The sequence below is a fragment of the Ursus americanus genome, chromosome 16 (assembly GCF_024610735.1).
Source record: "Ursus americanus isolate L20-20 chromosome 16, mUrsAme1.1.p, whole genome shotgun sequence".
Taxonomy (NCBI): Eukaryota; Metazoa; Chordata; class Mammalia; order Carnivora; family Ursidae; genus Ursus; species Ursus americanus.
The window spans coordinates 46,374,135-46,401,322 of record NC_142142.1 but is presented as its reverse complement, the minus strand read 5'-3'; the positions used below and the strand labels follow the sequence as shown (position 1 = coordinate 46,401,322).

The 27,188-nt window shown below is 47.1% G+C and overlaps 1 protein-coding gene and 1 pseudogene across 3 annotated transcripts in view; both read left to right on the top strand.

The window, feature by feature from the left end:
* The first annotated feature begins 4,470 nt into the window (after positions 1-4,470).
* Positions 4,471-4,844, top strand: LOC123792678 (anaphase-promoting complex subunit 15 pseudogene; annotated as a pseudogene).
* Positions 4,845-14,244: 9,400 nt separating this feature from the next.
* Positions 14,245-27,188, top strand: part of UBASH3B (ubiquitin associated and SH3 domain containing B) — a 135,865-nt gene continuing 122,921 nt past the window's right edge. For all 3 annotated transcript variants that reach the window (XM_045798005.2, XM_045798004.2, XM_045798006.2), the window contains exon 1: positions 14,245-14,763. In XM_045798005.2, the coding sequence (XP_045653961.1) occupies positions 14,603-14,763 (161 nt within the window). In that variant the 5' untranslated portion in view covers positions 14,245-14,602. The remainder of the gene's footprint in view (positions 14,764-27,188) is intronic.

Below are 27,188 nucleotides of genomic sequence, written 5' to 3'. Positions count from 1 at the left end.
CAAGTGATGGTCTGGCCACCCATGCCAGAGCTGGATCCAGCATCCCTCTGGGATATTAGACAACACTGGGGGTCTCCATTCTAGAGAACCGCACTGGTATAAAGACTGTCCTATAGTTTTGAAGATGATAAGGCAGACTACGTTGTCTTCTTTTCTGGGCTTTCACACTACCCACTCAGGGCACAAAAATTCAAGCAAATCTACATCACCGTTCTCTTCGTCACGTGCCCTGGTCCCAACTAGCTGGGAGCTCATAATCCACTGAGCGTTGGCTCCATCAGTGACAAGTATTTCAGGGGCTCACATGAAAGGTAAAATGTGATATAGGGATAGTGTGTAATCCCTACTCTCAAGTTGATTTAAGTAGGCCAGACCACTGATAATCAATTTTACTAAAAACAATAGAAGGAAATGTGTTAAAATGTTACCATGGATCACTTCTATTTGAAGTGATTGTTTTTCCTTCTTTATTTTTTTTTACATTAACTTTATGATAAAAATATCTTATTATATTGCTGATGTGTGTGTGTGTGTGTGTGTGTGTGTGTGTGTGTGTGTATAAAGCATTTACATTTAAAAGAGAGAATGAAGAAGTAAAGGGAAGAAAAAGGAAGCATATTGTAAATTATCCATGAGATCTTAGGGTTTAAAAAGTACTCTGAGAGTTCTTAGTAGCTGGGGCTTGGGAAAACTTCCCAGAAATTTCAGGACCTTAGTTGACCTTGAGGAATGAGCAGTATTTTGAGACTTAACTTTGATTTGCCCTTGTGTCTTAGTCTGCTACAACAAAATACAGCAGAGGGTTATTTCTGACACTTCCAGAGGCTGAAAGTCTGAGACCAGGGTGCCAGCGTGGTCAGGTGAGGACCCTCCTTGGGGCAGTAGACTTCTTGTTATGTCCTCACGTAGTGGAAAGGGAGAGGGAACTCTCTGGGGCTTCTAGGATAAGGACACTAATCCCATTCATGGGGGATGCACCCTCCTGACCTGATCACCCCCCACAGGCCCCACCTCCTGCTGCCAGCAGTCATGTGGTTCATTGAAATACATTATCCACGAAAATGAGTTGCCTATTAAAATATCTTAATTGATCTTAATTAATTAAGATTCACTGTACTAGGCCCTGAAGTCAGATTCAGATGTCTTAGTTTTTCATGCCAGTTCTGACGCTCCGCAGCTGTGTGACCTTGGGCAAGTAATATAAACTCTCTGAACCTTCATAGATTGGTCAGTGAACTGCCCATCTAGATATCTGCCTGACAGCGTTGCTGATGGTATGAAATAATGATATGTGAACGTCTGAGCCTAAAGCAACCACTCAACATGTGTTTGTTCTTTTTCCTCCAAGGATCATCGTGAACAGTGTTGGAGGGCAGCGAGGCTGGGGAAGGAGCTTGAAAATTGGCAGAAGCAGGCAAGCCTCTTTAATCATTGAACATTCGGCATGTGCCCCAGGCTTTATGCATACCAGCTCATTTAATTCTCCCAGCAACCCCTTGAGATTAGGTTCTGAGAGGTTAAGTAACTCTGTCTCACTTTTTAACAGCACCTGTTCAGTGACTACTCACGCTCAGGGCCGGTGGGAAGCAGCCCGAGGTGCACCTGCCAGGTCGTACTGTGAACTCCCCCAGCATGGCTGATTTCCAGCTGCTAATGGTTTCACCAGTGGTTCCAGGCGTTCCCAGAGATTTGACAGTAGGTTCTGAGTGGCAACTCAAGCTGCCTCGACATGCGTTGCCAGCCTTAACTCTCCAGACACCATGGGCTTCCATCCCCATGCCCTTCCTTATGTTCCTTTTTTTTTTTTAACATCATTTAAATTCAATTAGTTAACATATAGTGTATTATTAGTTTCAGAGGTAGAGTTCAGTGATTCATCAGTTGCATACAACACCCAGTGCTCAGTACATCACATGACCTCCTTAATGCCCATCCTCCAGTTACCCCAGCCCCCCCCACTTTCCCTCCAGCAACCCTCAGTTTGTTTCCTAGAGTTAAGAGTGTCTTATGGTTTGCCTCCCTCTCTGTTTTCATCTTATTTTACGTTTCCTTTCCTTCCCCTGTATTCATCTGCTTTGTTTCTTAAATTCCGCATATGAGTGAAATCATACGGTATTTGTCTTTCTCTCACTTATTTTGCTTAGCATAATACCCTCTAGTTCCATCTACGTCATTGCAAATGGTAAGATTTCATTCTTGCTGATGGCTGAGTCATATTCCATTGTGTGTATATATATATATATATATATATACCACATCTTCTCTATCCATTCATCTGTTGATGGACATCTGGGCTCTTTCCACAGTTTGGCTATTGTGGACATTGCTCTATAAACATTGGGGTGCAGGTGCCCCTTTGAATCACTATGTTTGTATCCTTTGTGTAAACACCTAGTAGTGCAATTGCTGGGTCATAGGGTAGCTCTATTTTTAACTTTCTGAGGAACCTCCATACCGTTTTCCACAGTGGCTGCACCAGCTTGCATTCCCACCAACAGTGTTAAGAGGGTTCCCTTCTTTCTGCATCCTAGCCTTTGAGCATTCTCACCTGAGAGCCTCTGCATTTGCTGTGCCCTCTGCCTCCAACTCCCTCCATCCATATCTTCACTGGGCTGCCTCTTTCTTGTCATTCAGATCTGAGCTCTGAGGTCCCCTGCACACAGGTGACTTTCCCTACCTGCTTGGACTAAAGTAGCTCCCCACTCAGTCCCTCTTTAGCACAACATGGCTTTCCTTCTTCCTAACACATATCATTGTGTGGAATTCCTATCAACTCCTTTATTATCTGCTTCTCCTACTGGAATGTAGACTCCTTGGGAACAGGGACAGTATCTTGCTTATTTCTATGTCTTCAGCACATAGTAGATATTAAGTGAATAATTGTTGAATGAATTAATTTGTTCAAGGTCACATGGCTAATAAGGAAGAAAGTAGAAGTCAGTCATAGACCCCATACTCTTGATCTAATGATTTAACCTTATCCTCAAGTGGCTTGTAGAATAGTCTAGAATACAGAATAATTACAGAGCTACAGGCAACTACAGTGCGAAGAGATCTCTTACGTGCTGCTGGTGGGAATATAAACTGGCGTAACTGATGCTGGCAGGCCAGTCCAAGGACCTAAAGGGGGTCCCACAAGACCAGCCAAGAGGGTCTGTGGCTGTGTGCAGGATAGAAATCAAATGTGAGCCAGCAGGAGGCGAAAGCAGACTTTACTGAAGGTATAGAGAGAGCGCAGGTACACACAGAGTGTCCAGGAGACTCAGAAAGGAAAGCAGGGAGTCTTGTCTATGTTCAGTATGTGGGGTTTTTATTGAGGATGTCAGTCTGAGGTTTGTGTCCTCTCAGGCAGGACTGGTTAGAACAACCAGGAGCTGGTGAGAACAAAGATGAGGGCCCAGGTGTTATTCCTCAGAGCCAGAGAGTCTTGGCATGGGGATGTCTAGAGCTGGTGGTCTGGAATACGCATAGGATGGCTTCACCTTGTCATTCTCACCTGGTCCTTCCTTAGATGTTATCTATTCTACAGAAATCATTCACTCCTTGTCCCTCACAAGGAGGACAATGCTATTTGCATTATGACACATGCATATAGTGGGGGGGGGGTACAGGTCCTAGCAAGAATAGGAATAAGAAAAGGAACAAAAAGCAGATTTTTATGGGGTCCTTCAATTTCCCCGTCTCATAACAACTTTGGAGAACATTTTGCCCTACCTTCGAAGTTGAAGATGACTTCTAGGGATATGCCCAAGGGTAATTCTTATACGCACACAGCTGGAGGCACGTAAACAGTGTTCATAGTGGCAAGAGTCATAAAAGCAAAAACTTATAAATCATCCAAACAAAAATGAACAGGAGAGTGGACAATGATACAGTGATCAAATCAGTGAATGACCCAACACTCGCCAGTATGGCTATACCTTAGCCATATACTACTGGGCAAAAGACAGGAAACCCCAAAAAGATTTCAAACAGCATTATACCTTTTAGTGATACTAAAAACATCTAAAAAATGTTTAGGTACCCTTTTTAGGAGTACGTATAGATTCAATAAAGTTAAATAAAAAGGAAAACGAGGAAATGATGACTATAAAACACAGGATAAAGTTCCTGGGGCATGGGGAGGCAGGGGATGGGCTCGTTGGAGAAGAGAGTGGTCATCTGGTAAGATGTAGGTTATTGTCAAGGTCCTAACTTTTGCTCTAGGTGAAGGGTTTGTGGGTGATTATTGTATTATGAAAAATGAGCTGATAGCCAGCTGCTGCCTCCCAGCACGATAAGGAAACTGAGGCTCAGAGGGGTTCAGTGACTTGGCCAAGGTCAAACAGCTAGTAAGTGGTGGAGCCAGGACTCAAGAGCTACTTCCCTGCTACCGTCTACTCCACCCACCCCCGAATCGTACCGTAACCCAATAAAAACCCCAACTAAACACATCTGAAAGCTGGCTTCAGCTGACCCTTTACCTCAGTCTAGTAGCCATGTCCACCTTGTTTTCCTCACTCTTCCCCATATGACTGAGACACTGTGGTTCAATCTGGATTGGCCCCGTGTGGACGAGACGGAGCTGCAGAGCAGCAAGAACGAGACCATCGGGCCTGACTCCAGAGCACCGCAGACAGAGACGGCAACCAGCTGTCTCCTGGCAAGCTGTCCTGAGAGCACTGTGAAGATAAGGAGGAAGGGGATGAAGATGATGACGAGGATGGTGAAGAGGACAATGAGGATGATGAGGACATGCAGGACGTGGATGAGAGAATGCCTACAAGGAGTCACCAGAAGCTGGAGAGGTCAATGAGGTGGACAAGGGAGGCAAGGAACAGGATCAGGCCCAGTGGATAATCTAGGTAGACAAGGCAGGGTAGCCTCAGGGAAATTCCAGGCCAGCCCAGCTTACCCTGCACCACCCCCCTGCAGAACCAGCTGGTTGTCCAGTACCTGAGAGCTCACCCTTGGGTATCTCTTCAGCCACTGCCAGGAACTAGTCTCCTGGGCCCCTCCCAGGCCATCACGCTGTCTTTGAATCCCCAAGGCCTGAGCCCACCCCACCATTCTGCCCAGTACCTCACTCCTTGGTTGCTAGGTATAGTCTCTTTCTATCTCTTTAATAAAAACACAGGATTGAAAAAAAAATAAAAATGAACTGATAACAGAAATTAGCTAAACAGCTCAAACTGAGCCATATGGACCATGATTAATCTAATTCTGTAGTCCTAAGATCGAATTAAACAAAGAAACTACTTGTCATGAGAATGGGAAGGGGAGTAGTACACAGGGAAAAAACAGTTTCATTAAGCCCTCAACAAGTGGCAGCCAGCATGTGGCACCTTGCTTGGTACTTTCATATTTTTGATCCACTGAATTATCACCAAAACCCTACGAGGTAGATATGTTTGTTTCCATTTTAAAGATAGGAAACGGAAGTAAATTATCTTGCTTACTTTTCCGAACCTATCCTAGAATGGGCGTGTCATAAGGTGTGGCTAAACACCTGATAGGTGGTCTGGGGAGAGCATAGGGCAGGCAGAGGGTGAGGGAGGCACTTTTAATATTTTCATTCCTGGAATGAAGATGCAAGATGTATCACTGGCCAGAGTGTTATTCTACCCATGGCTTAGCATAAGCAAAATCTTCCCCGTTTGTATAGGTCATAAGTTATTTATGTTTATGTTATATTATTAAAAGCCAAAATTCAACTGAGTAAAGGTGAAGGTCAAATCAGCTTTATTCAACAGTTTATGAATCGGGCAGCATCCCATCTAGCGAGGAGAGAGGGACACCCAGGAGCTGTGCAAAATGGGCAGATTTTCTAGGCAGAACCAGGATGGGACCAGGAGTTAATTAGCAAAAGAAAAGAAAGGATTGTTAAGGCAAGGTCACCTTCCCTTAGGGGAAAGGCAGGGTCTTAGGTAGATTACCTTACTAGCGATGATCAGCATATTCCGGACTCATTTGTTCAAAATTCCACTCCTGAGAGAGGCTGAAATTGCAATTAGGTTAGGTATTAAATCTTGGTGGGCCTCACGTTACACCTAAAGGAGTTGGAGAAAGAACAGCAAATAAAGCCTAAACCCTGCAGGAGAAGAGAATTAATAAAGATTAGAGCAGAAATCAATGAAATAGAAACCAAAAGCACAGTATGGATCAACGAAACTAGGAGCTGGTTCTTTGAAAGAATTAATAAGATTGATAAACCCCTGGCCAGACTTATCAAAAAGAAAAGAGAAAGGACCCAAATAAATAAAATCATGAATGAAAGAGGAGAGATCACAACCAACACTGAAGAAATACAATCATAAGAACATATTATGAGTGACTGTGTGCCAACAAATTAGGCAATCTGGAAGAAAGGGATGCATTCCTAGAGACTATAAACTACCAAAACTGAAACAGGAAGAAATAGAAAACCTGAACAGACCCATAACCAGCAAGGAAATTGAAGCAGTAATCAAAAATCTCCCAACAAACAAGAGTCCAGGGCCAGATGGCTTCCCAGGGGAATGCTACCAAACATTTAACGAAGAATTAATACCTATTCTTCTGAAGCTGTTTCAAAAAATAGAAATGGAGGGAACACTTCCCAACTCTTTCTATGAGGCCAGCATTACCTTGATCCCAAAATCAGACAAAGAGCCCATCAAAGGATGCCTGCGTGACTCAGTCAGTTAAGCATCTGCCTTTGGCTCAGATCATGATCCCAGAGTCCTGGGATCAAGTCCCATGTCAGGCTCCTTGCTCAGCAGGGAGCCTGCTTCTCCCTCTCCCTCTGCCTGCCGCTCCCGATGCTTGTGCACCCTCTCTCTCTCTCAATCTCTCTCTGCCAAATAAATGAATAAATAAAATCTTAAAAAAAAAAAGACCCCACCATAAAGGAGAATTACAGACCAATATCCCTGATGAACATGGATGCAAAAATTCTCACCAAGATACTAGCCAATTGGATCCAACAGTACATTAAAAGGATTATTCACCATGACCAAGTGGGATTTATTCCTGGGCTGCAAGGGTGGTTCAACATCTGCAAACCAATCAACGTGATACACTACGTTAATAAAAGAAAGGACAAGAACCATATGATTCTCTCAATTGATGCAGAAAAAGCATTTGACAAAGTACAGTATCCTTTCTTGATTAAAACTCTTCACAGTGTAGGGATAGAGGGAACATACCTCAATATCATAAGAGCCATATATGAAAAGTCCACACAAATATCATTCTCAATGGGGAAAAACTGAGAGCTTTTCCCCTAAGGTCAGGAACATGGCAGGGATGTCTACTATCACCACTGTTGTTCAACATAGTACTGGAAGTCCTAGCCTCAGCAATCAGACAACAAAAAGAAATAAAAGGCATTGCATTGGCAAAGAAGAAGTCAAACTCTCATTTCTTGCAGATGACATGATACTCTATATGGAAAACCCAAAAGACTCCACCCCAAAATTGCTAGAACTCATACAGGAATTCAGCAAAGTGGCAGGATATAAAATCAATGCACAGCAATCAGTTGCATTTCTATACACTAACAAGACAGAAGAAAGAGAAATTAAGGAGTTGATCCCATTTGCAACTGCACCCAAAACCATAAGATACGTAGAAATAAACCTCACCAAAGAGGCAAAGGACCTGTACTCAGAAAACTATAGAATACTCATGAAATAAATTGAGGAAGACACAAAGAAATGGAAAAATGTTCCATGTTCATGGGTTGGAAGAACAAATACTGTTAAAATGTCATGCTACTTAGAGCAATCTATACATTCAATGCAATCCTTATCAAAATACCATCAACTTCTTTCACAGAGTTGGAGCAAATAATCTTAAAATTTGTATGGAACCAGAAAAGACCCTGAATAGCCAAAGGAATGTTGAAAATGAAAACCAGAGCTGGTGGCATCACAATTCCAGACTTCAAGCTCCATTACAAAGCTGTAATCATCAAGACAGTATGGTACTGGCACAAAACAGACACATAGATCAATGGAACAGAATAGAGAACCAGAAATGGACCCTCAGCTCTATGGTCAACTAATCTTTGACAAAGCAGGAAAGAATATCTGATGGAAAAAAAGACAGTCTCTTCAACAGATGGTGTTGGGAAAATTGGACAGCCACATGCAGAAGTATGAAACTGGACCATTCTCTTACACCACACACAAAGACAAAATGATAAAAGACCTAAATGTGAGACAGGAATCCATCAAAATCCTAGAGGGGAACACAGACAGCAGACTCTGTGACCTTGGCCACAGCAACCTCTTGCTAGACACGTCTCCAAAGGCAAAGGAAACAAAGCAAAAAATGAACTATTAGGACTTCCTCAAGACAAAAAGCTTTTGCACAGCAAAGGAAACAGTCAACAAAACCAAAAGACAACCAACAGAATGGGAGAAGATATTTGCAAATCACATGTCATATAAAGGGCTAGTATCCAAAATCTATAACGAACTTATCAAACTCAACACCCAAAGGATGAATGGTCCAATCAAGAAATGAGCAGAAGACATGAACAGACATTTCTTCAAAGAAGACATCCAAATGGCCAACAGACACATGATAAAATGCTCAACATCACTCGGCATCAGGGAAATACAAATCAAAACCACAATGAGATACTACCTTACACCTGTAAGAATGGCTAAAATTAACCACTCAGGAAATGACAGATGTTGGAGAGGATGTGGAGAAAGGGGAACCCTCCTACATTGTTGGTGGGAACGCAAGCTGTTGCAGTCTCTCTGGAAAACAGTATGGAGGTTCCTCAAAAAGTTGAAAATAGAGCTACCCTACGATGTAGCAATTGCACTACTGGGTATTTACGCCAAAGATACAAATGTACTGATCCAAAGGGGCACCTGCACCCCAATGTTTATAGAGCAATGTCCACAATAGCCAAACTGTGGAAAGAGCCCAGATGTCCATCAACAGATGATGGATAGAGAAGATGTGGTATATATATACAATGGAATATTACTCAGCCATCAAAAAATGAAATCTTGCCATTTGCAATGATGTGGATGGAACTAGAGGGTATTATGCTAAGCAAAATAAGTCAATCAGAGAAAGACAATTATATAATCTCACTGATATGTAGAATTTAAGAAACAAGGCAGAGGATCATAGGGGAAGAGAGGAAAAAGTAAAACAAGACGAAATCAGAGAGGGAGACAAACCATAAGTGACACTTAATCATAGGAAACAAACTGAGGGTTGCTGGAGGGGAGTGGGAGAATGGGGTAACTGGGTTATGAGCATTAAGGAGGGCATGTGATGTAATGAACACTGGGTGGTATATAAGACTGATGAATCACTGACCTCTACCTCTGAAACTAATAACACACTATATGTTAATTTATTTAAATTAAAAAACTAAAGTAAAAAAAATCTTGGCGGGGTTTAGCAAATGTGACTCCATCTGAAGCCCATTGTTTTTTTTTTTAACAATATATTATGCATGAGTTGGAAAAACATATCTAAAGCAATGTACACAATCTCACAAAGATTCATTAAAATGTCTTATAGAATTTTAAAATAAACTTACGTTTTTAAAAGCAAATATTCAAAAATTATCTTGTAATCCCTAAGATCACTGAATTTTTATTTTTTTATTTTTTACTTTATTTATTTATTTATTTATTTATTTATTTATTTATTTATTTATTTATTATTTTCTTAAGTAGGCTCCACAGCTAGTGTGGAGTCCAACATGGAGCTCGAACTCACAACTCTGAGATTAAGACCTGAGCTGAAATCGAGAGTCGGCACATAACTGAGCCACCCCGGCACCCCACTGAATTTTTAAATGGTGAAAATTATTTTTCCAAGTATCTTGGTCCATGACTATTGTTCCCACTCTTACTTTTATTTATTTTTGTAAGATTTTATTTTTGAGTGATCTCTACACCCCCTTGGAGCTAGAATCTACAACCCCGGGACCAAGAGTTCCTCCTGAAGGAGGTAGCCAGATGCCCCTGCATTCTTTTAAATCAAGGGGAAGGTTTGTTTGTTGGTCTGTTTGCCTCATACCTAGGTATTTAATTTTATTCTATTTCTTAGAAATAAAATTTCCCCTTTTGCTGCTTTTACAAAAAGGAAGTTGTGTGAGAAGAGGGAAAACCCTTTTTTTTTTTTAACTTGTACCATATTTCACAACACTTCTATTGTTATGTGGCACGTCAGAAACACAAACCCTGGGGCAATGACATTTGGGATGAGGTCTTTACAAGGAGAAAACAGGGACAATGGAGTGTCTCCCACAAGGATTCTGACACGCTGGGATTTTTGTTCAAAGATGGGGAAAAATGAGTGAATGAATGAATGAATGAATGAATAAGTAAGTTATACTCTCCCCCTCTCTCTGTCTTCTTTTTGCAATGGAGGGAGGGATCTTAATTCTCCCAGTGTGTGAGAAAAAATATAAGCTTTTTGTTGGTTTGGAGTGATGCTCCAAACTCTGTTTCTGCCTTAGTTTTTCGTCCTGTGTCACATGGCTTCCCAGATTAAACAACCCACTCATAATTGTAGAAATACAACCATGGACTTTCCATGTGCCTATACGAACTCCTGAGGACAAATATGATACCGTGAAATAGTCCCCAATCTCGAGGTCCTTAGATCTGTTAGAATTGTGCCTCGGGACAGGGTAGGACTGACATGACTTTTTTTTTTTTATGTTTCCTTTTATTAAGGTGTAATTGACATATAACATCCTGTAAATTTAAGGTATATAACATATTGATTTGATACATTGATATTGCAGTATGAGTCACATTGTAGCATTCTGTCGAGTCACATAATTATCATTTCTTCTAATGGTAGAGTCTGTATGGAAGCTTCTCCCTCCCCAGCCCACTCCTCACCCTCTTCCCAGCAGCCTCCGCCCCTTTTGCCAATTCCACTCCATTCCTCTTTACTTTCCCTTTTACTAAATTATGGTCTCTCTGAACTAGACTGGGCATTAAAGATCAGCTAGTTTAGTGGTTTTCAACATGTTTTTTGATCCTCTAAACCATCTTCCCACAGAAAACCTTACATAAAATGCCCACGATACAGAACTGACAGAGTGTACCCGCTCTGAGAAGAGGAAGAGAGGATGCCATGCCTTCACCCACACCGCCTTCCATTAATAACCCCAACAACCCCCACCCATAAAGGGTCCCTTGGCAAAGTCCAAGGGATCCCCAGCCAAAGCCAACACCCTCATTTGGCAGGTGAGGAAGCTGAAGCCCAGAAATGGGCAGAGAACATATCCAAATCACAGCCAGCACCTTGGCATCCCAATTCCCATGCCTGTCCTTTCTTTTCCTTACCGCACGGTTTCAAAATCTTCTGGCCGTGAGGAATTCCCTTGAAGTCTGGGGGCTAAAATCATTCCCAGTGATGCAAAAACTGCCTTCCATTGCCAAAGCAACATCCCAACCCTCAGGACTGGAAACATTCTGCAGCCACTTGACCTTTTCTCAAAGACAGAGAGAAGAACAAGACAAAGACAGGCTTCTGAACTTATGAGTGCAGTGAACTGGACTCATCCTGGCATCCCTGTGACCATTTCAGGAGGGCTACCACTCCACGAAAGTGGCTGGGGACAGTGCAGTGGAATTACACAGTGCCGACATGAACGAAACAAAGTTCATGGTCCAGGGTGGACTTTGATATGACCTGTTGATGCAGGGGGACAGGAAGGGAGCAGCTTGATGCTGATGGGTCGTGACCCCTCTCCTGTGTCCCTCCTCTTTCCCACTGCTGTCAGACATCCCATCAGGTGAATAGAATCCCTCTTTCCTGTGTACTATAATGATATGGACATGTATAAAGCTTCCCCTAGCGTTTCAAAGTTAACACAATTGAAGCACATTGCATCCTAATTGCCAGCCCTCTACTCTGGGCGGGACAAATGGCAGCAGTCCTAAGTGTAAGGAGTGAAGCAGGGTGAGGAAGCCAGGCTGGGATTTCTATAAAAGCGCTCCAGACCAAACAGTTCCCATCTAAGGGGTCTGGTTTTCCATAGTGATTTTTCCAGGCTACCTAAAACTATTTTTATATCCATCATTTCCTCTCACAGTTTGCCTAAAGGCAGGGAGAGAGACCATTAATTCAATTTTTCTGGAGAAACAGAGATTCAGCAATTTTGTGTCAAGGGACATAGGACGAGTCCAAGAGGTAACCAAGTTATTTTAATGGTCGACATCTCTCCATCATCATAACCATGGCAGTAAGGGGTTGTTTGGACAAATTTTAAGAGTTCAAATCCTGGCTTTACCATTTACTAGCTCTGTGACCTTGGACGAGATACTTGACCTCTGTCTGTGTCAATATCTTCATTGGTAAAGTGGCCACTGATAATATGGCAGGACCTACTTCAATTTCTTGTCAAGGGATTAAATGAGTTATATACGTGAGAAACTAAGAACAGTACCAGCATATAGTAAGTTCTCGATAAATTCGACTTATTATTTGTTTCGTGCTTCCACAAAATACTTTCACAGACATTATTACCTCCTGACTAGCCTCCAGATCCTTTGACTCTCAGCCCAGGCATTTGGAAGAAATTCAGAATATTGGGTAAGGTTCAGCATCCTTTACGGAACACACCCCCGGAGGTTAGTCTGCTAGGTATGGTTTTCTCAGCTCAGTCCTGTCTTTTTGCTCTGTGCTCTGGAAAAGCACTCTGCAAAAGCCTCCCGAAGCTTCCTCCACTCTGGCAGAAGCTCTCACCCAGGGAGCACGAACTTTCCCTCATCCCTTACACAAGCAGAAGGCAGAATTATGCACACTGTTGCTTAAGCCGTGGTCATCCATATCCCCCCACTTCTGACACCACTGGCCATTCTTTAGAAAAGCAATTCTAGCCCAAGAGAACTAAGCTGTGTCATTTCCTCTGGTAAAACCTTTAGATGCCTTAGAAAGCAGCATCAAAAAAACTGTTCATAAGTTCTGGTCACCATCCCTCCCCCACGCTCCAGGCAGGGAAAGGAGTTGACATTTTTGGAGAACCCCATGTGCGTGAGGCTAGGTTACTATGAGGCAGAAGCAACGTATCCAGGCGCCACAGTCAAAAAAAAGCTTTCATTATACACTTACCAGCTCTATGAACTTCCTCAGACTTTCTGAGCTGAGTTTTGTCATCTGCAAACTGGGATAATCATTGTACAAACTCCATAAGGGTCATAAACACTCAATGAGTCAATTCATTTACTACGCATAGCACAATGATGGACACGAGAGTCTGATACATGTTAGGTATTATTACTATTATTATTACCTGAAAAACAGCAGCTAGGGTTTACTCTTTCTCTTTTCCATTAAACCAAGTGGGTCCCTTGTCCTTGACTGAGGACAAGAAGTTTGTCTCCAAATGAAAGACCGTTTACGTCGCCAAACCAAGTTCATGGTGTGGGGTATGGGGTGGACGTGAGTGTGGTTAAGACTCCCACCTTCTTTGAGGTGGGAGTAGTTTATCCAACCGTGATGCAAATTCACTTATATGTCACCACTGACTGAGCAAAGATGATCTAGTCTTTCCTTGAATCCTTTCATTGACAAGGTGCTTGTTCCCTAATGAAAACCAACCCACTCCATTTTGAACACCTTTTATAATTAGAAAGTGTTCTCTGTTCCTTCTCCCTCCACCCTCCTTCCACTTCCCACTTTCCCTGTCCTCCTCCTTCCTCCTTCCATCTTCCCCTTTCTCTTCTTTTTTCCACCCTCCCCTCTCCCTCCACCCCTCTCCCCTCCCAAGCCTGAGAGCCCCATCTTTGTCCTGAAGTTACTATCTCAGTTCTGGAGAGCATGGTAGGTCTTCGGTGTGGCCCCTTGGCCAGCTGATGTGAGCTTGGTCTCCACTGGCCATAACAATCCCCTGGATTCTGCAGGGTCTTTCGGAAGCAAAACCTTTTATCTGGGCCTACAGGGCTTGGCCTTCTGGTTCATTACTGTCATCCGTCAGTTCGCCCAATTTCCATTATTAACCCATCTAGACCCACATGAACCACATTAAACTTGACACGGGTTGATCTGGCATCTGGAGGCCCAGCTGGCTCTATGGGCAAGCGGTGGAGAAGGGTGAGGCGCTGGGAGCGACTCCCCGGAACCCAAGCACACAGGCAGCCCAGCCGCCGTTCGTTCGAGCCCTCCGCCCAGCAGCACGCGGACGCTACAGCCTGTGCCCGGCCCCGAGCAGTCTCGGGCCGCGCGGTCGCTTTAAGAGAGGGGCGGGGCCCCGGTACTGGCAAGGCAGGGGCGGCCCACAAGGCTCCTTTCCCTTTTTGATCCATTCAAAAATTACTCATTGCAAATTCCCGGACCGCTAGGAGCAGAGAAGGAAGGGGGCGGAGGAGAGAGGGCTGCTGCCAGCGCCGCGCTGGGGGCACCCGGGGGCCCGAGCAGCTGACGGCTGGTCCGGCCCAAGCAGCCCGCGGGCCGCTCTGGCTCCGGTGGCCTCACCAGGAAGCGTCAGTCTCGACTCTGGGGAAGCTCCGAGCGCCGCCTCCGCCGCTGCCGCCGCCGCCGCCGCCTCCCGCCCGGCGCCCGGTCCCCGCGCCCCCTCCCCTGCTCCCTCCCAGACGCTCGGGCTCGGGCGCTTTCCCCGGCGATGGCTGGCCGCTGAGCCATGGCTCAGTACGGCCACCCCGGCCCGCTCGGCATGGCTGCGAGAGAGGAGCTGTACAGCAAAGTCACCCCGCGGAGGAGCCGCCAGCAGCGCCCGGGCACCATCAAGCATGGATCGGCGCTGGACGTGCTGCTCTCCATGGGCTTCCCCAGAGCCCGCGCGTAAGTGGCGGGACTCGCGCCCCTCGCGCCCCACGCGGCCGGCCCTCGGCTTCGCTCCGGCTCGCCTCCCCGCGCCTGCCGGAGGGGCGGCGCGCTCCCCGCTGCCCACCACCTGCCGGGGCAGAAGCGGCGCGCGGGCGGCCCGGGACTCGGCCCCTCTAAGCGCGGGTGCTGGGGCAGGCGCCGCGCGGGAGCGCTGGGCGGGCGGGGGCGCCTACCCGGGGTGCCTAAGGTGAGGCGCGCCTCGGGGCGAGGGCCCCGGGGTGGGCTCCCAGGTACCGTGCCCCGCGGCCGGCCCCCGTGGTGGGGCTGTGCCGGTGTCTCGCGGGCTCCCCGAGGTCTCCAGCGCCCGGCCCCCGGGGAGGCGGGGCCCCGCCGAGGATTCGGGCACCGTCTGGATCCGGAACGCAGAGCTGGCTTAGGATCCTCCGATGGCTGGGAAAGGGCAAGGGACCTCGGGGCGGAGGGGCCGGCGCTCTCACTGCAGCGGCTTCCAGCTCCGGATGTCGCTCTCCGGTTCGGTCTCCCTCCGGAGTAGGAGGAGCGGGAGCGTGGGTGTTGCTGCGTGTTCATTGATAGGGAGGGTGGAATGAGAAGGAGAAGCGATTCCTCCTGGGGACCTGGGTTCTCGTCAGTGGTGACGGCAGCGCGGAAATCTGTGGGTGCCTGAGAGTAAGGAGGGGAGCTGTCCTCCCTCATCCTTCTAACCCTTGGAGGGTGGGGTGGGAAGGGCGAGAGAGCGCAGGTGGCAGTCCCTGCAGCCCGCTGGGAAGAGGCCTGGCTGCCTGCACAAGGCAGTGGCAGCAGGAGTCGTCTTAAGCTGGTCAGCCGAGACCGTGGGGCTGGAACCCTGCCTAGGAGGAAGCCAAGGCCGGCCTTCTCCTTTGGCTAATTTCTCCCGTGCAGATTTCTTAGGTGGGGACACAAGGCCTGCGATCCTGTGGGGGCGCTGCTTCTTTGAATGACATCACCTAAACGGGAGAGTTGGGCAAACTTTATCAGGAAGGGCCAAGTTAATGGGGAAAAAAAATGTTTTTCAGGTGGCAAGTCTAGGTTACCCTTCCCCGCTTTTTTCAGGTGGCAAGTCTAGGTTACCCTTCCCCCGCCTTTGGGCAAACCTTGCTTACTCTATTCTTTACTAGCTTGGCTGTGACCTTGTAACCAAAGCACATCCTTGGTTTTATCTTTCCACCCAGCCCGCTGGGACAGTCAGGAAAGTGGGCCTTGGAAAGGCAGGAAATAGACTGACCTTTTTGACTTGGGTTGACTTCCAAGCAACAGGGCTCCAGTTGCCGATGCCAGAGTTACAGAGAAAACCGGGTGGGCTCTGCAGGGCTGTGTGGGGTGTGGATGCTGCAAGTTATGTACTTATTTTGGCGGATGGATGTGCACACCTCTCCTTAAGCAGGGGAGGCAGGGCTGAGCGTCTGCTGGGCAGTGCTGCAGAATTAGCAATAGGCCCTGGCCTCTAGGCCAGCATTAAGGACCTAAGTTGCTCAATTAAGGGAAGAAATACTTAACTGAACTCCTCAGGCTGTCATGTTTGCTATTCAAACCTGCTTTAAAGGGGCACCTTTTTTTCCTGCCTTGGGTCCGGGAGGCCTTGTCCATGTCCCAGCAGATTAGGATGATGGTCTAATTTTGGCTGGTTCAACCGCTGAGATCTCGTAATAGGCGGCATTTATGGAGTACTTATTAAAACTATTCCAAGCACTTTTTTATAAAGATTTTATTTATTTATTTGACAGAGAGAGCCAGCCAGCAAGAGAGGGAACACAAGCAGGGGAGTGGGAGAGGAAGAAGCAGGCTCCTAGCGGAGAAGCCTGATGTGGGGCTCGATCCCAGAACGCCAGGATCACGCTCTGAGCCGAAGGCAGATGCTTAACTACTGCGCCACCCAGGCGCCCCATAATCCAAGCACTTTACCTTTATTAACCATTGCATCCTCCTAGCAACACAATGAGAAAGGTAGCAGCTATGCCCATTTTATGCATTGGGAAACAGAGGTTGAGTAAGGTTACATAACTTGTTCAGAGTCACACCACTAAGCAGTGAGGCTGGGATTCAAACCCCCGGGGTGTCTGCTTAACCACACATCCAGAGCCCGTGCACAATGAGTGAATGCAAGTAAAATGCTTAGTGTAATGCGTGGCGCATCGTGGATGATTATTACGTGTTAGCTACTCTGTTAGTTTCTGTGGCCGCTCAAACAAATGACCACCAACTGTCTGGCTTAAAACAACAGAAATTTATTTTCTCCTAGTTCTGGAGGCGAGAAGCCCTAAATCAGTGTCACTGGGCTGAGATCAAGATGTCGGCAGGGCTGTGCTCTTTCTGGAGGGTTCCAGGGGAGAACCATTCCTTGCCTCCTCCACGTCTTTGTGTCTGCTGGCATCGTTTGGCTTGTGGCCGCATCACTCGGGGCTCCAAATGCACCTCACGTTGCCTTGCTGTCTGTGTCACATCTCCCTCTGCCTCTTTCCTGTAAACACACTAGCGATAGCTCTTAGGGCCTGTCCAGATCATTCAGGAGAGCCTTCCCATCTCAGGATCCTTTAGCACATCTGCAAAATCTTTTTTGGCGCGCCCCCCCCCTTTCTTTTATTTTTACCATAAGGTAATGTTCACGGTTCCGGGGATTAGGACTTGGAGAGCTTTTGGGGAGCCATTATTCAGCCTATCACAGCTACTAGTATTATGACTAGCACTGCGTCTCTTACTGAAAGGGTGTCCGAATGGGTGGGTCCTAATGGAACAGCCTGGGCAGGAGGGAAGTTGGCTTTGCTGTTCTGTCTCCATCAAATTCCCTGCTTGGGAGGAGGCATCTGATCTAGTTCTACTCTCCCTGGGCTGCCAAGTTGAGAAGACAGAGAGCCAGGGCATCGGGCTTAGCAGGGGGGAACGGTTATGGTTTCCTGGGTTCTGGGAGATGTGGCTGGGATGCCTGCCTGAAGAAGGGATGAGAACAATGTCTGGCACACGGCCCTTTGGAGAGACTGGTGGTACAAGGCCTCCAGCTCTGGTTTCCCCTTGGGTGTAACTGGGTCTGGTGTCGTGCAGCAGCCGGAAGAGACCTTCCACGGGGCTCTGGGTGGGCCGACAGAGAGCCCAGGCCAGCAAGGCCCAGGTCCCATTCCAGCCTGTGCTGTACCTGTGGTCTTGGATAAGTCACCTAACCCCTCAGGGCCTCACTGGCTCCCTCTGAGGGGAACAGGATTAATTAGTGCACACTTATTAACTGCTTGATAGAGCTAAGGGAGAGGAGTGCTGAGCCAGCTGGGTGACCTCAGGGTATGTTCCTTCTAGCTCATTACTCCTGCAAAGCAGTGCTAGGTTTTTCCATCCCACCCTATTACCTTTGGTCCACAAACACTGCTATAAAAGGTCCTGTCATATGGAGGGTTGAGAAGTAGCAATTTTTCCGGCGTGTTGGGGGGGGCGGGGGGGGTATGTGTGTGTTAGCACCAAGTAAGGAGGTGTTAGGGAGGCCTCAGAAAGGAATCCTTCAAGGGGCCAAAATGGCCTATCCATTCCTTTTTTTTTTTTTTTTTTCCGTATACCTATTTGTTCTTCTAAAACTTCCTGTTCCAAAAGTTCTAAAAATAAAAGTCCAGCTTGGTCAAGACCAGAGCGAGGTTGGTAGGAAGGCAAAGGAACAGCGTAGGCCTCGGGAAGGCTGGGGAAGGGGATGCCTGGGGGCCGGGAGAGCAGGCAGGCCGGGAACTGTTGCTTTGCTCCTTGATTTCATACCATCCCCTACTGGCTGATGTGGTTTATGGGGGAGGGAGGCTCTTATCTCTTATCGCTTCTGCAGCTTGAGGCCAACGGTGGGAGCATCACCTCATCACTGAATCTGAGGAGGCTTTGCTGATATGCATCTGACCTTTAATTTTGTTTTGGTTGGGTTTGTTTGAGGCTGCCTGTGGCTAGAACTCTGTCTCTAGCAAATGGCTTTAATGTTTGCTAATGATGGAGAGATGCAGAAGGACACGGTGGCAGGGACTCCACGGCCCAAGGGCTAGTCCAGCTTCTGACCCAGGCAGCTTTTAGGTCTTCCATTTTCCTCAGTATTCCTGGTCAGCTTCTCCACCCAGCAACGCCTGTCCCATGTTGCTCACGAGGCTTTGTGAAGACAAAATGAGTCGCGGGCAGGAAAGGACTTAGAATAATTAAAAATATAACGTGGACACGGGACAGTTAGGATTATGGTTTTATTGGGTCGATTGGAAGAACCGGAGGTGAGATGGTTGCTGGTTGAACTCTCCAGCAAAGGTTTACCTGTGTTACTAGGTTGTCCTTTTTTTCCTATGGAGAATATTTGAACAATGCCTACCTAGTTAGAGATCAGGGCAGTGGAAGAAGGAAGGAGCTGGGATAAGCACCTTTGACTTCGCTTTGGACTGTAAGCTGCATTAGCTATGCCTCGCCGCTCAAAGATAAAACGCCCTCAGACTGGCTGCGTATGGAACTGAGAGGCACCTTGCACAGCCCAGGAATTAAAATCTCCAGTTTCTCTGGCCTTCTCCAGCTTCCCTGGTGGTTGACATGGGATCCTCTGAAAGTACTTGGTCAACTCAGCATCTCTGAGTTGTGGCGGATTCTGGGTGGGGGCTGTAGCTGCTTTCCCTTGGGGGGCTTGGGTAGAGAGAGGAGGCAAACGGTGGGCCACCTAGAGCTGAAGGGATCTTCTAGGTGGGCAGGGCAAAGGATGCGAGGCCACACATCAAGACCGCGGACCCACACAAGGGTCCTCCACGTGCGTCTGTTATTCTGCAGTCGGAAAATTGCTCTCACGTGCACCGAATAGCCCTCGTGATTGGCACGGCAGCCCTGGGAGGTAAAGCGCAGGATGAAAGCCTCGTTTTGAAGATGAAAAGGTGGGGCGCCTGGGTGGCTCAGTCCTTAAGCCTCTGCCCTCGGCCCAGGGCGTGCGTGATCCCAGAGTCCTGGGATCGAGCCCCGCATGGGGCTCCCTGCTCCCCTGGGAGCCTGCTTCTTCCTCTCCCACTCCCCCTGCTTGTGTTCCCTCTCTCGCTGGCTGTCTCTCTGTCAAATAAATAAATAAGATCTTAAAAAAAAAAGATGAAGAGGCTTGGAGGAGCTCGGGAACTCGACCTGCGCGGGGCCCAGTCACCATGAGAGCCTTGAGCTAAAACTGCAAGTCCAGGGACCTTCTCAGGCTGCACGGAGGCCCTGGTTCAAAAAGGAAAGACTTTGACATACATTTTTATTTTTAATGTTATTGAGGTATCATTTATGTACCTGAAACTAAGTCTATTTACAGATTGATCAGTTTTGCCAAATGCGTGCACCCGTGGCATCACCACCACAAGACCCAGCACTTGCCTGCCACCCCTAAAAGTTTCCTTGTGCCCCTTTCTACCCTCTCCCTGGGGAACCAGTCTGCTTCTGTCGCTACAGATTAGCTTGCACTTTCTAGATCTGCACGCAAGTGGAATCATCCAGGGCATGCTCTCGTGCCTGCTTCCCTTCTTCCCTTCAGCATGGTATTTTGGAGAAGCTTCCATGATGTTGCATGAATCAGTAGTTCACCTCCTTTTATGGCTAGTAGAGCTCGATGTGTTTGAATCGACTGGTAATGCAATTAGAACCGCTTGCCCAGAGCTTCTGTGGAAATTCCACTACGCCCTGGCAATAGTACCTTGGGTTTTTAGACCCCTTTAGAGACGACAAAGCAGATTTATATGCATGATCACTACCAAGTGTCAGCCCTTGAGAGTCTCATGAGAAAACTAAGGTTCTGAAGGGTAGGTGGTTCAGAGTGAAGAGTATGGTTCTTCGTGACTCTGTCCTGTGGTTTTTGTCGCCACCTGGCCCCCTGCCCTCAGCGGCCCCAAACTCCGGCTGCTTTTCACTGAGGGCGCAGTCGTTAGTTCTCAGAGCTAAAGGCTTGGCTTTTCAGAGAAGCCACGCACAGACCTGGGGACCCATGTCTCCCGCCGGCTCTCCTCCGGCCAGTGACGGGGGTGGTGGAGGTGCCAGCGTCAGCTCTGTCCCAGCAGGGCTCTGATGCTTGTGTGTGTGTGTGTGTGTGACAGGGTGTCCCTCCACTTGGGCAGCAGGGCATGGAAGAGACCCCAGCATCATCTGCCCGAGACTCAGAAGTCCAGCCTGCGCCGGGTCCGACAGCCGGGACACTGGGGGCAAGTTGCTGGAAGTTCCACGCTTACCTTCGTCTCCTGGACAGTGTTGCTAATAGCCGTACTTACCTGGAAGGACGGTTGTAAAGGCCGACGGGGCTGTTGCCTGCAGACAGCCACGGAGTCGGGGAGCCCCCGGCAAAGACGGGGACAGTCCCGCCGCTGCAGTGGTGATGTCATTCTGCTCGGCCCCTGTGTGGCCGCCTCCTGGTGCCTCCATGGTTCACCTCCCCGCTCCTCCCAGCGCTCTGGGCACAGAGCAGTGAGTACGAGGCAAACGCCGTGCCTTCCCCCGTGCTGGGGTCCTGGTCCCCTGCCCCTCTGTCTGCAGAGTGCCCCGAGGGCAGCTAGGCTGAAGCCAGCGCCGCCAGAGCTGCTGATGATAATAAATGGCCCGGGTTTGGGGCTGTGCACGATGGTTGAGTGCCAGATGGTTGTCTTCTGATTAGTCTCAAATGGAATCAGACTCCATCTAGCCCTGGAGGGAGCCAGAGAGAGAGGGAGAAAATCTCACTCAAGAATGGCTCTGTGCTCTGGATGGGACAGTCCCTGCGAAGGATGGGAAGCCCCTGGAGCGAAGGATGCTTGGGGTCCCCATCAGGGCTGACAGCTCTTGTCTTCTTCACTGGAGGATTTTCCCGATTTTCCCAGGGGCCACTGGGTGTCAGCAGGAAGCTTCTGGGAGAATGTCCCTGGAGGATGGACGGATGGATAGATGGAACAGGGGCCTCAGCTCTCCAGACCTTCTGTCAGGGGCTCAGGGTCATGTGATAGGCAATCTCTTTTCTCGTCGGTGCCTCTCGCTGACATCCCCATTTTCCTGGTGACTTTGCTGGTATGTTCTTTGCACCTAGTGTTTATGGGGAGGAGGCCTCTGGGGAATGCCTCAGATGAACATCCAGAAATTGTCTGAGCTCTGACAAGGTGCACGGTAGCCTACTAAATTCTGCGCAGTTCTCAGGAGGAAAAGATGAATGCCAAGTTTCACCACGTGGCACTCTGAAGCCAGCTGTCGGAGGCAGCCTGGCACTGTTTCTAGCTGGCTGCACATCCTTCACAGTGACCCTCGGAGGAGCAGGTGTGCCTTTTCTAGGCCTGGGTGAACGACACTTTACAGATAGTGGGAAGCTCTGCGGTAGCCCAGTGGTAATGGAAAGCAAACTCAGCTTACCTTTCTTTCAGACTCTGGCTTTGGGTTCTTGCTCTGCTCTTGCTTATTGGCTCGGCTCCCACCCATCTTTGTCTTTTCCCGGGCCTCAGTCTTCCCAACTGTAAATGGGGTTGAAGTCAACCACACCTCAGGAGTTCAGGGGACTCGAGGGTGACACGGACATGTGGTTTTGGACAGCACAGGATGTTTTCACTGCGTTTCGTATTTCTGTTTTTGTTTTGTTTTGTTTTCCCCAGTGCTTTACTGTTAAATTCTTCTCTTCTCCCTCTGAAGAAAACTCCTCAAGACTATTGATATTCTAGAGAGTAAATAAACAGAAAGAAAGAATGATAGCAGCCAATTACGATGGGGAGGGGGGCAGAGTCATTTAAGTAGTATACAATGGTATAATTTTCAAATTGGTACATAATGTGCTTTCTTGCATAAAACAGCCAAAGGGCTAGTTAAAAGAAAGAGGAGGTTAGTGCCTTGAGCCCCACCTCTGGGGGAAATAAATGGCTCATGGGCACCTTTTTAATTAAAGGGGCACCTTCCCTTCTGGAAGTCACCAGCTGTTTGTGTAACAATTCACATTGTGTTCCGTTGCCCCAGTGGAAGCATGAACATTCTCGTACATAAAGCCACAGTGGCAATGAACTCCACCAGGACTAGGGCTGCTGCCATACACAGTGGGAAGCTGGAAGAAACACCAGCAGAGAGCAGCTCACGGCAGTCTGGAAAATGCCAAGAGGAAGCTGACAGCACAGGTGGCCAGAGGCAGCCGAACACTTCAGATTTCTTTTCAGGTGTTGCTGGATCAGCCTTCTCTATGAGGCAGGTAGCAGGTTTGTTTAGAATCCTGCTTCCGGGTTGACTGTGCCCCATTCAAAAGTACTGACCGTGAGCATTCACTCTCTCCATGCTTCTTCCCGGATTTTGGGTCGGAAGCACTTACGGAGTGGGGAGGAAGAAATCTGCCTCGATAGCTGCCTTTGTGTACGGTCTTATTTAAACACAGACACACACTCCGAACAGCACTGAGCTGCTAGAGCTCTGACCAGCACCATCCCTTCACCAGCCTGTCCTTGAATGGACGGCGGACCCAGCATTTGTCTGCTTTCTGCCTAAGCAGATTTCGCCCACCCTGGAGAACTAGTTCAATCACTGTGCATCTGGCTTCTCTTCCCCGAGCTTCCCTTCGCCCCCCATCCCTCCTCGCCTCCCTTCCTCTCTCTTCCCCTCCCTTTCTTTTCTGGTCTCTTCTCCCTCAAGCCTTATTAGGCTTCACCCTGTGAAGCAAGCAGGGAAGAGAGAGGGTCATCCCTAGATCACCTGCAAAGATACCAAGTACTTTGTCCAAAGTCTGCAGCCGCTTCAACATGGTGTGACTTTTTTCTCTTTGGGGCCTCTTCTGACATATCCTGACAAATGAAATCTGAAGAGCAAGACAAGGAGAGAAAAAAAAAAAAAACCCAGACAAACACCATATGGTTTTACATATATGTAGGATCTCAAAAACAGAACAAATGAATAAACAAACAAACAAAAAGCAGAAACAGGCCCATCAACATGGAGAACAAAACTGATGGTTGCCAAAGGTGGGGGGATGGGCAGAACAGGTGGAGGGGAGCGGGAGGTACAGGCCCCCAGGTACGGAATGAGTAAGCCACCGGGATAAAAGGCACAACGTAGGGAATTTGGTCAATGGTACCATACCTAGTAGTGTTGTATGTGACTGATGGTAGCCACACTGTGGTGGGCGCGGCATTCCGTAGAGTCTTGCCCAATCACTCTGTTGTACACCTGAAACCAATATGACATTGTGTGTCGACTAGACTTCAACAAGATTTAAAAAAACAACAACCAGTATTGCATGTGTGTTATCTCCATCAAACGTTTCCTTGGTAATGCCAATATTTTTTTATGTGTATATACGTCACCATGTATTTATGGGCAACTATGATAGCCTATTCTAACAGGAGTTATAAGGAGTACAGAGCGTCATTATATGTATATATATGTATGTATATTATATGTATATATACATATAGAGTATGTAATATGTAATATGTAATATATGTATATAATATATACATATAGAGTATGTAATATGTAATATATGTATATAATATATACATATAGAGTATGTATATGTATAACATGTAGAGTATATTATGTATACATATAATATACATACATATATATACAATATATACATATACACTCTATACATATATACATATATTTATATATACATATATACTCTCTATATATTATATATACATATATATACTCTATATATATGCATATATTTATATATACATGTATATACTTTATATATTAGAGAGAGAGTACAGAACATTTCTGCCCTCAGGAACTGGCAATCTAGTGTGGAAGACAGAAAATTATGATAAAATGTGATCAGTGTGCTGCCAGAGATAGATGCAGGACGTAGGTGAGGAGGTGAGGCGGGTGCTATAACCAGACAGGGAGCCCTGAAGGAAATTCAAGGTGTGGACAAGATGGCAGCAGGACCCTTCCGTTTGCAAGGTGGGAGCTTGGGAAGATCAGTAGACCATTTGAATGATTTCATATGACACCACAAGGGAAGATAGAAGCAGATTTTAATCTAAACTTGGGTCTCTTGACTCAGTCTGCTCATCACTCTCCCACCTTCTTCCCCTCTGTTACCATCGAGCTTAGAAAGAAAAGGAAACATGTTGGCTGCAAAAGACAGAGCTGGCCCATGGTTGGGTCTGACTTTAGGTTTGACATTATTTCATTCACTCTTCCACCGGGCATTTACTGAGTGCCTACTGTATGCCAGGAACTTGTTAGGGATGTGAAGGTTGTCTTTCTCCTCCCAAGAGCTCAGCCTTCCTCAAGAGAGAAGGACATATAAACCTTAAATGAGATATCACAATGTGATAATTGCTACAGTCGAAGCTTGAAAAAAACCTCTGTGGGACCACAGAAAAAAACAATTAGTGTAACTTGAGACGGTTGAGGAAAGCAGAGGAGGTGATAATTAAGGCAGACCTTAAATAATGAGTAGAGCTTTTCTGGGCGGAGAGGAGGGGAGGCATTCCAGTCAGAGGGAACAGCTTGACTTTCAGAGCCAGCCGCCCCGGGCGCTGGGATTGGTGGGAAGGAGACACAGAGGTAGTGAGAGGTGAGGTGGAGAAATTAGTTGGGACCAGACCGTTTCCTGGAGGTTGGAGCAGAAGGCGTGGCAGTAGGTGTAAAGAACAGGCCGGGTAAAAAGAAAAGGAAAGAAGCCAACCCCCAAAGATAGTATTGTGGGGGACCAGCTGGTGGGTAGAGCAGAAAGAAGGTGAAAGAAGCTAAGAGGGATGGTTCAAGAGGCAGGAAAAGAACAAAATGACAGGTGTCATGGAAGAAGACAGGGGAGAAGAGAATTTCACGAAAAAGACGGAGGTCAACGAAACGTTCCATTCCCTTTGCAATGCCCAAGTGAGTAAAGTTGGTTGTGAGTGAGGTGTTCCCAGATGGAGATTCCAAAGCCTCTCTGTAGAGTTTCTAATAATCCTCTCCAGCACCCCCAAACTCCTGAGGATCAGGACCCTGGGATCTTGCCCCGCTCTCCGACAGCTCTTTCCTCGGACAGCTGGAACCTTCTTTCTGAAACTGAGGCAGCTGACTGAGCTCTGACTGTGAATGGACCAATGATCTGAAGTCTCTGATGTAAGAATCATCTCCCCTTTAGAATTCCCTCACTGCTAGAGATTTTACGTGCTCTCTCATTCATACCTCAGTACCCAGCCCCCACCCATCCGCATCTGCACTTACCTCCCCTCACTGGAGACCATGCCGAGATCACCAGATCATCCTTGCTAGAGTGACCCTTCATTTCTTTATTCAACGCATCTTTCCCAGTGGTTACTGCATGCCGATCAATGCACTACGTACTGTGGATAAAGCATTGAGAAACCTTCTCAGCTCCTCCTCTCTTTGGTCCCTGGCTGAGATCTCAGCCTGCCATGCACTAAGCTCATTTTCTCTAATTTCCTTTCTCCAGTAAGCTCCTGCCACCATTGCTTCTCCCTCAGAAAGAGCTCATCAAGGAATGCTGGGGATCTATGCTCTGTCTATGAGACATCAAGATTCATGAGGTGGCTGGTGGTCAGGGACCAGAACACCTTCCGTGTCCCCGAGGGAAGGCCTTGTCAGTCTCCTAAGTCACTGCAAGTTGTCCTGCACACGTGGGCCCACCTGTATTCACCTACAACCCGGAGACGAGTGGGGAATGTATGGAATATGAATGGATGATGGCTTTATTGGGTGCTCTGGAAGGAAATGCTAGAGGAAAGAAGAGGGAGAAAGAAACAAGCAGAAGACCTTGAAAGGGGGGTACCCGAATCAAGGTTGGAGAAAGTACATTTACCCCAAAGAAAGGGAAGTTGTACTTTACGTGGTAGGTTTTATGTTTGTGGGCTTTGAATTTCTGAGAGTTGGTGGACATGGACAATGTAGACAGAATAATACATGGTTTTCAGTTTAGGTGATTTGGTGAGTGATGGGTTGCCAAAGGGTGTGAAAATGAATGATGTCTTTTTTTTTTAATATTTATTTATTTGACAGAGTAATCACAAACAAGGGGAGCAGCAGGTAGGGGAGAGAGAACCAGGCTCCCCGCTGAGCAGGGAGCCCAATGTGGGGTTGGAGTCCGATGTGGGGCTTAATCCCAGGACCCTGGGATCATGACTTGAGGCAAAGGCAGACGCTTAACTGACTGAGCCTTCAAGCGCCCCACGAACGTCTTGAGCACAATATTTTGTGAAAGCTCTAGATAACAGAAAGTGTACGTAGATGGAGGCTTTCAAGAAATGTTAGTTATTGTTCACATCTTAGACTGTGCCTCGTATTTAACTGCGTGATAGAGATTACTTGTCCCTGGCTCGAGATCACGTATGAGGGTTGATAGGATTTGCTTCAGGGTGAAGCAGATCATACAAGGTTCCTGCCCTCGATTTGGGATGACTCCAGTATCTCTGTTGAAATAGTGTTCCTGCACAGAAGAGACCCATAGAGGTGGAATCTCAGAAATGTCTAGCTAGCATTGCTGGTGGAGTTTTCCAGTCCAACTTCCTCTT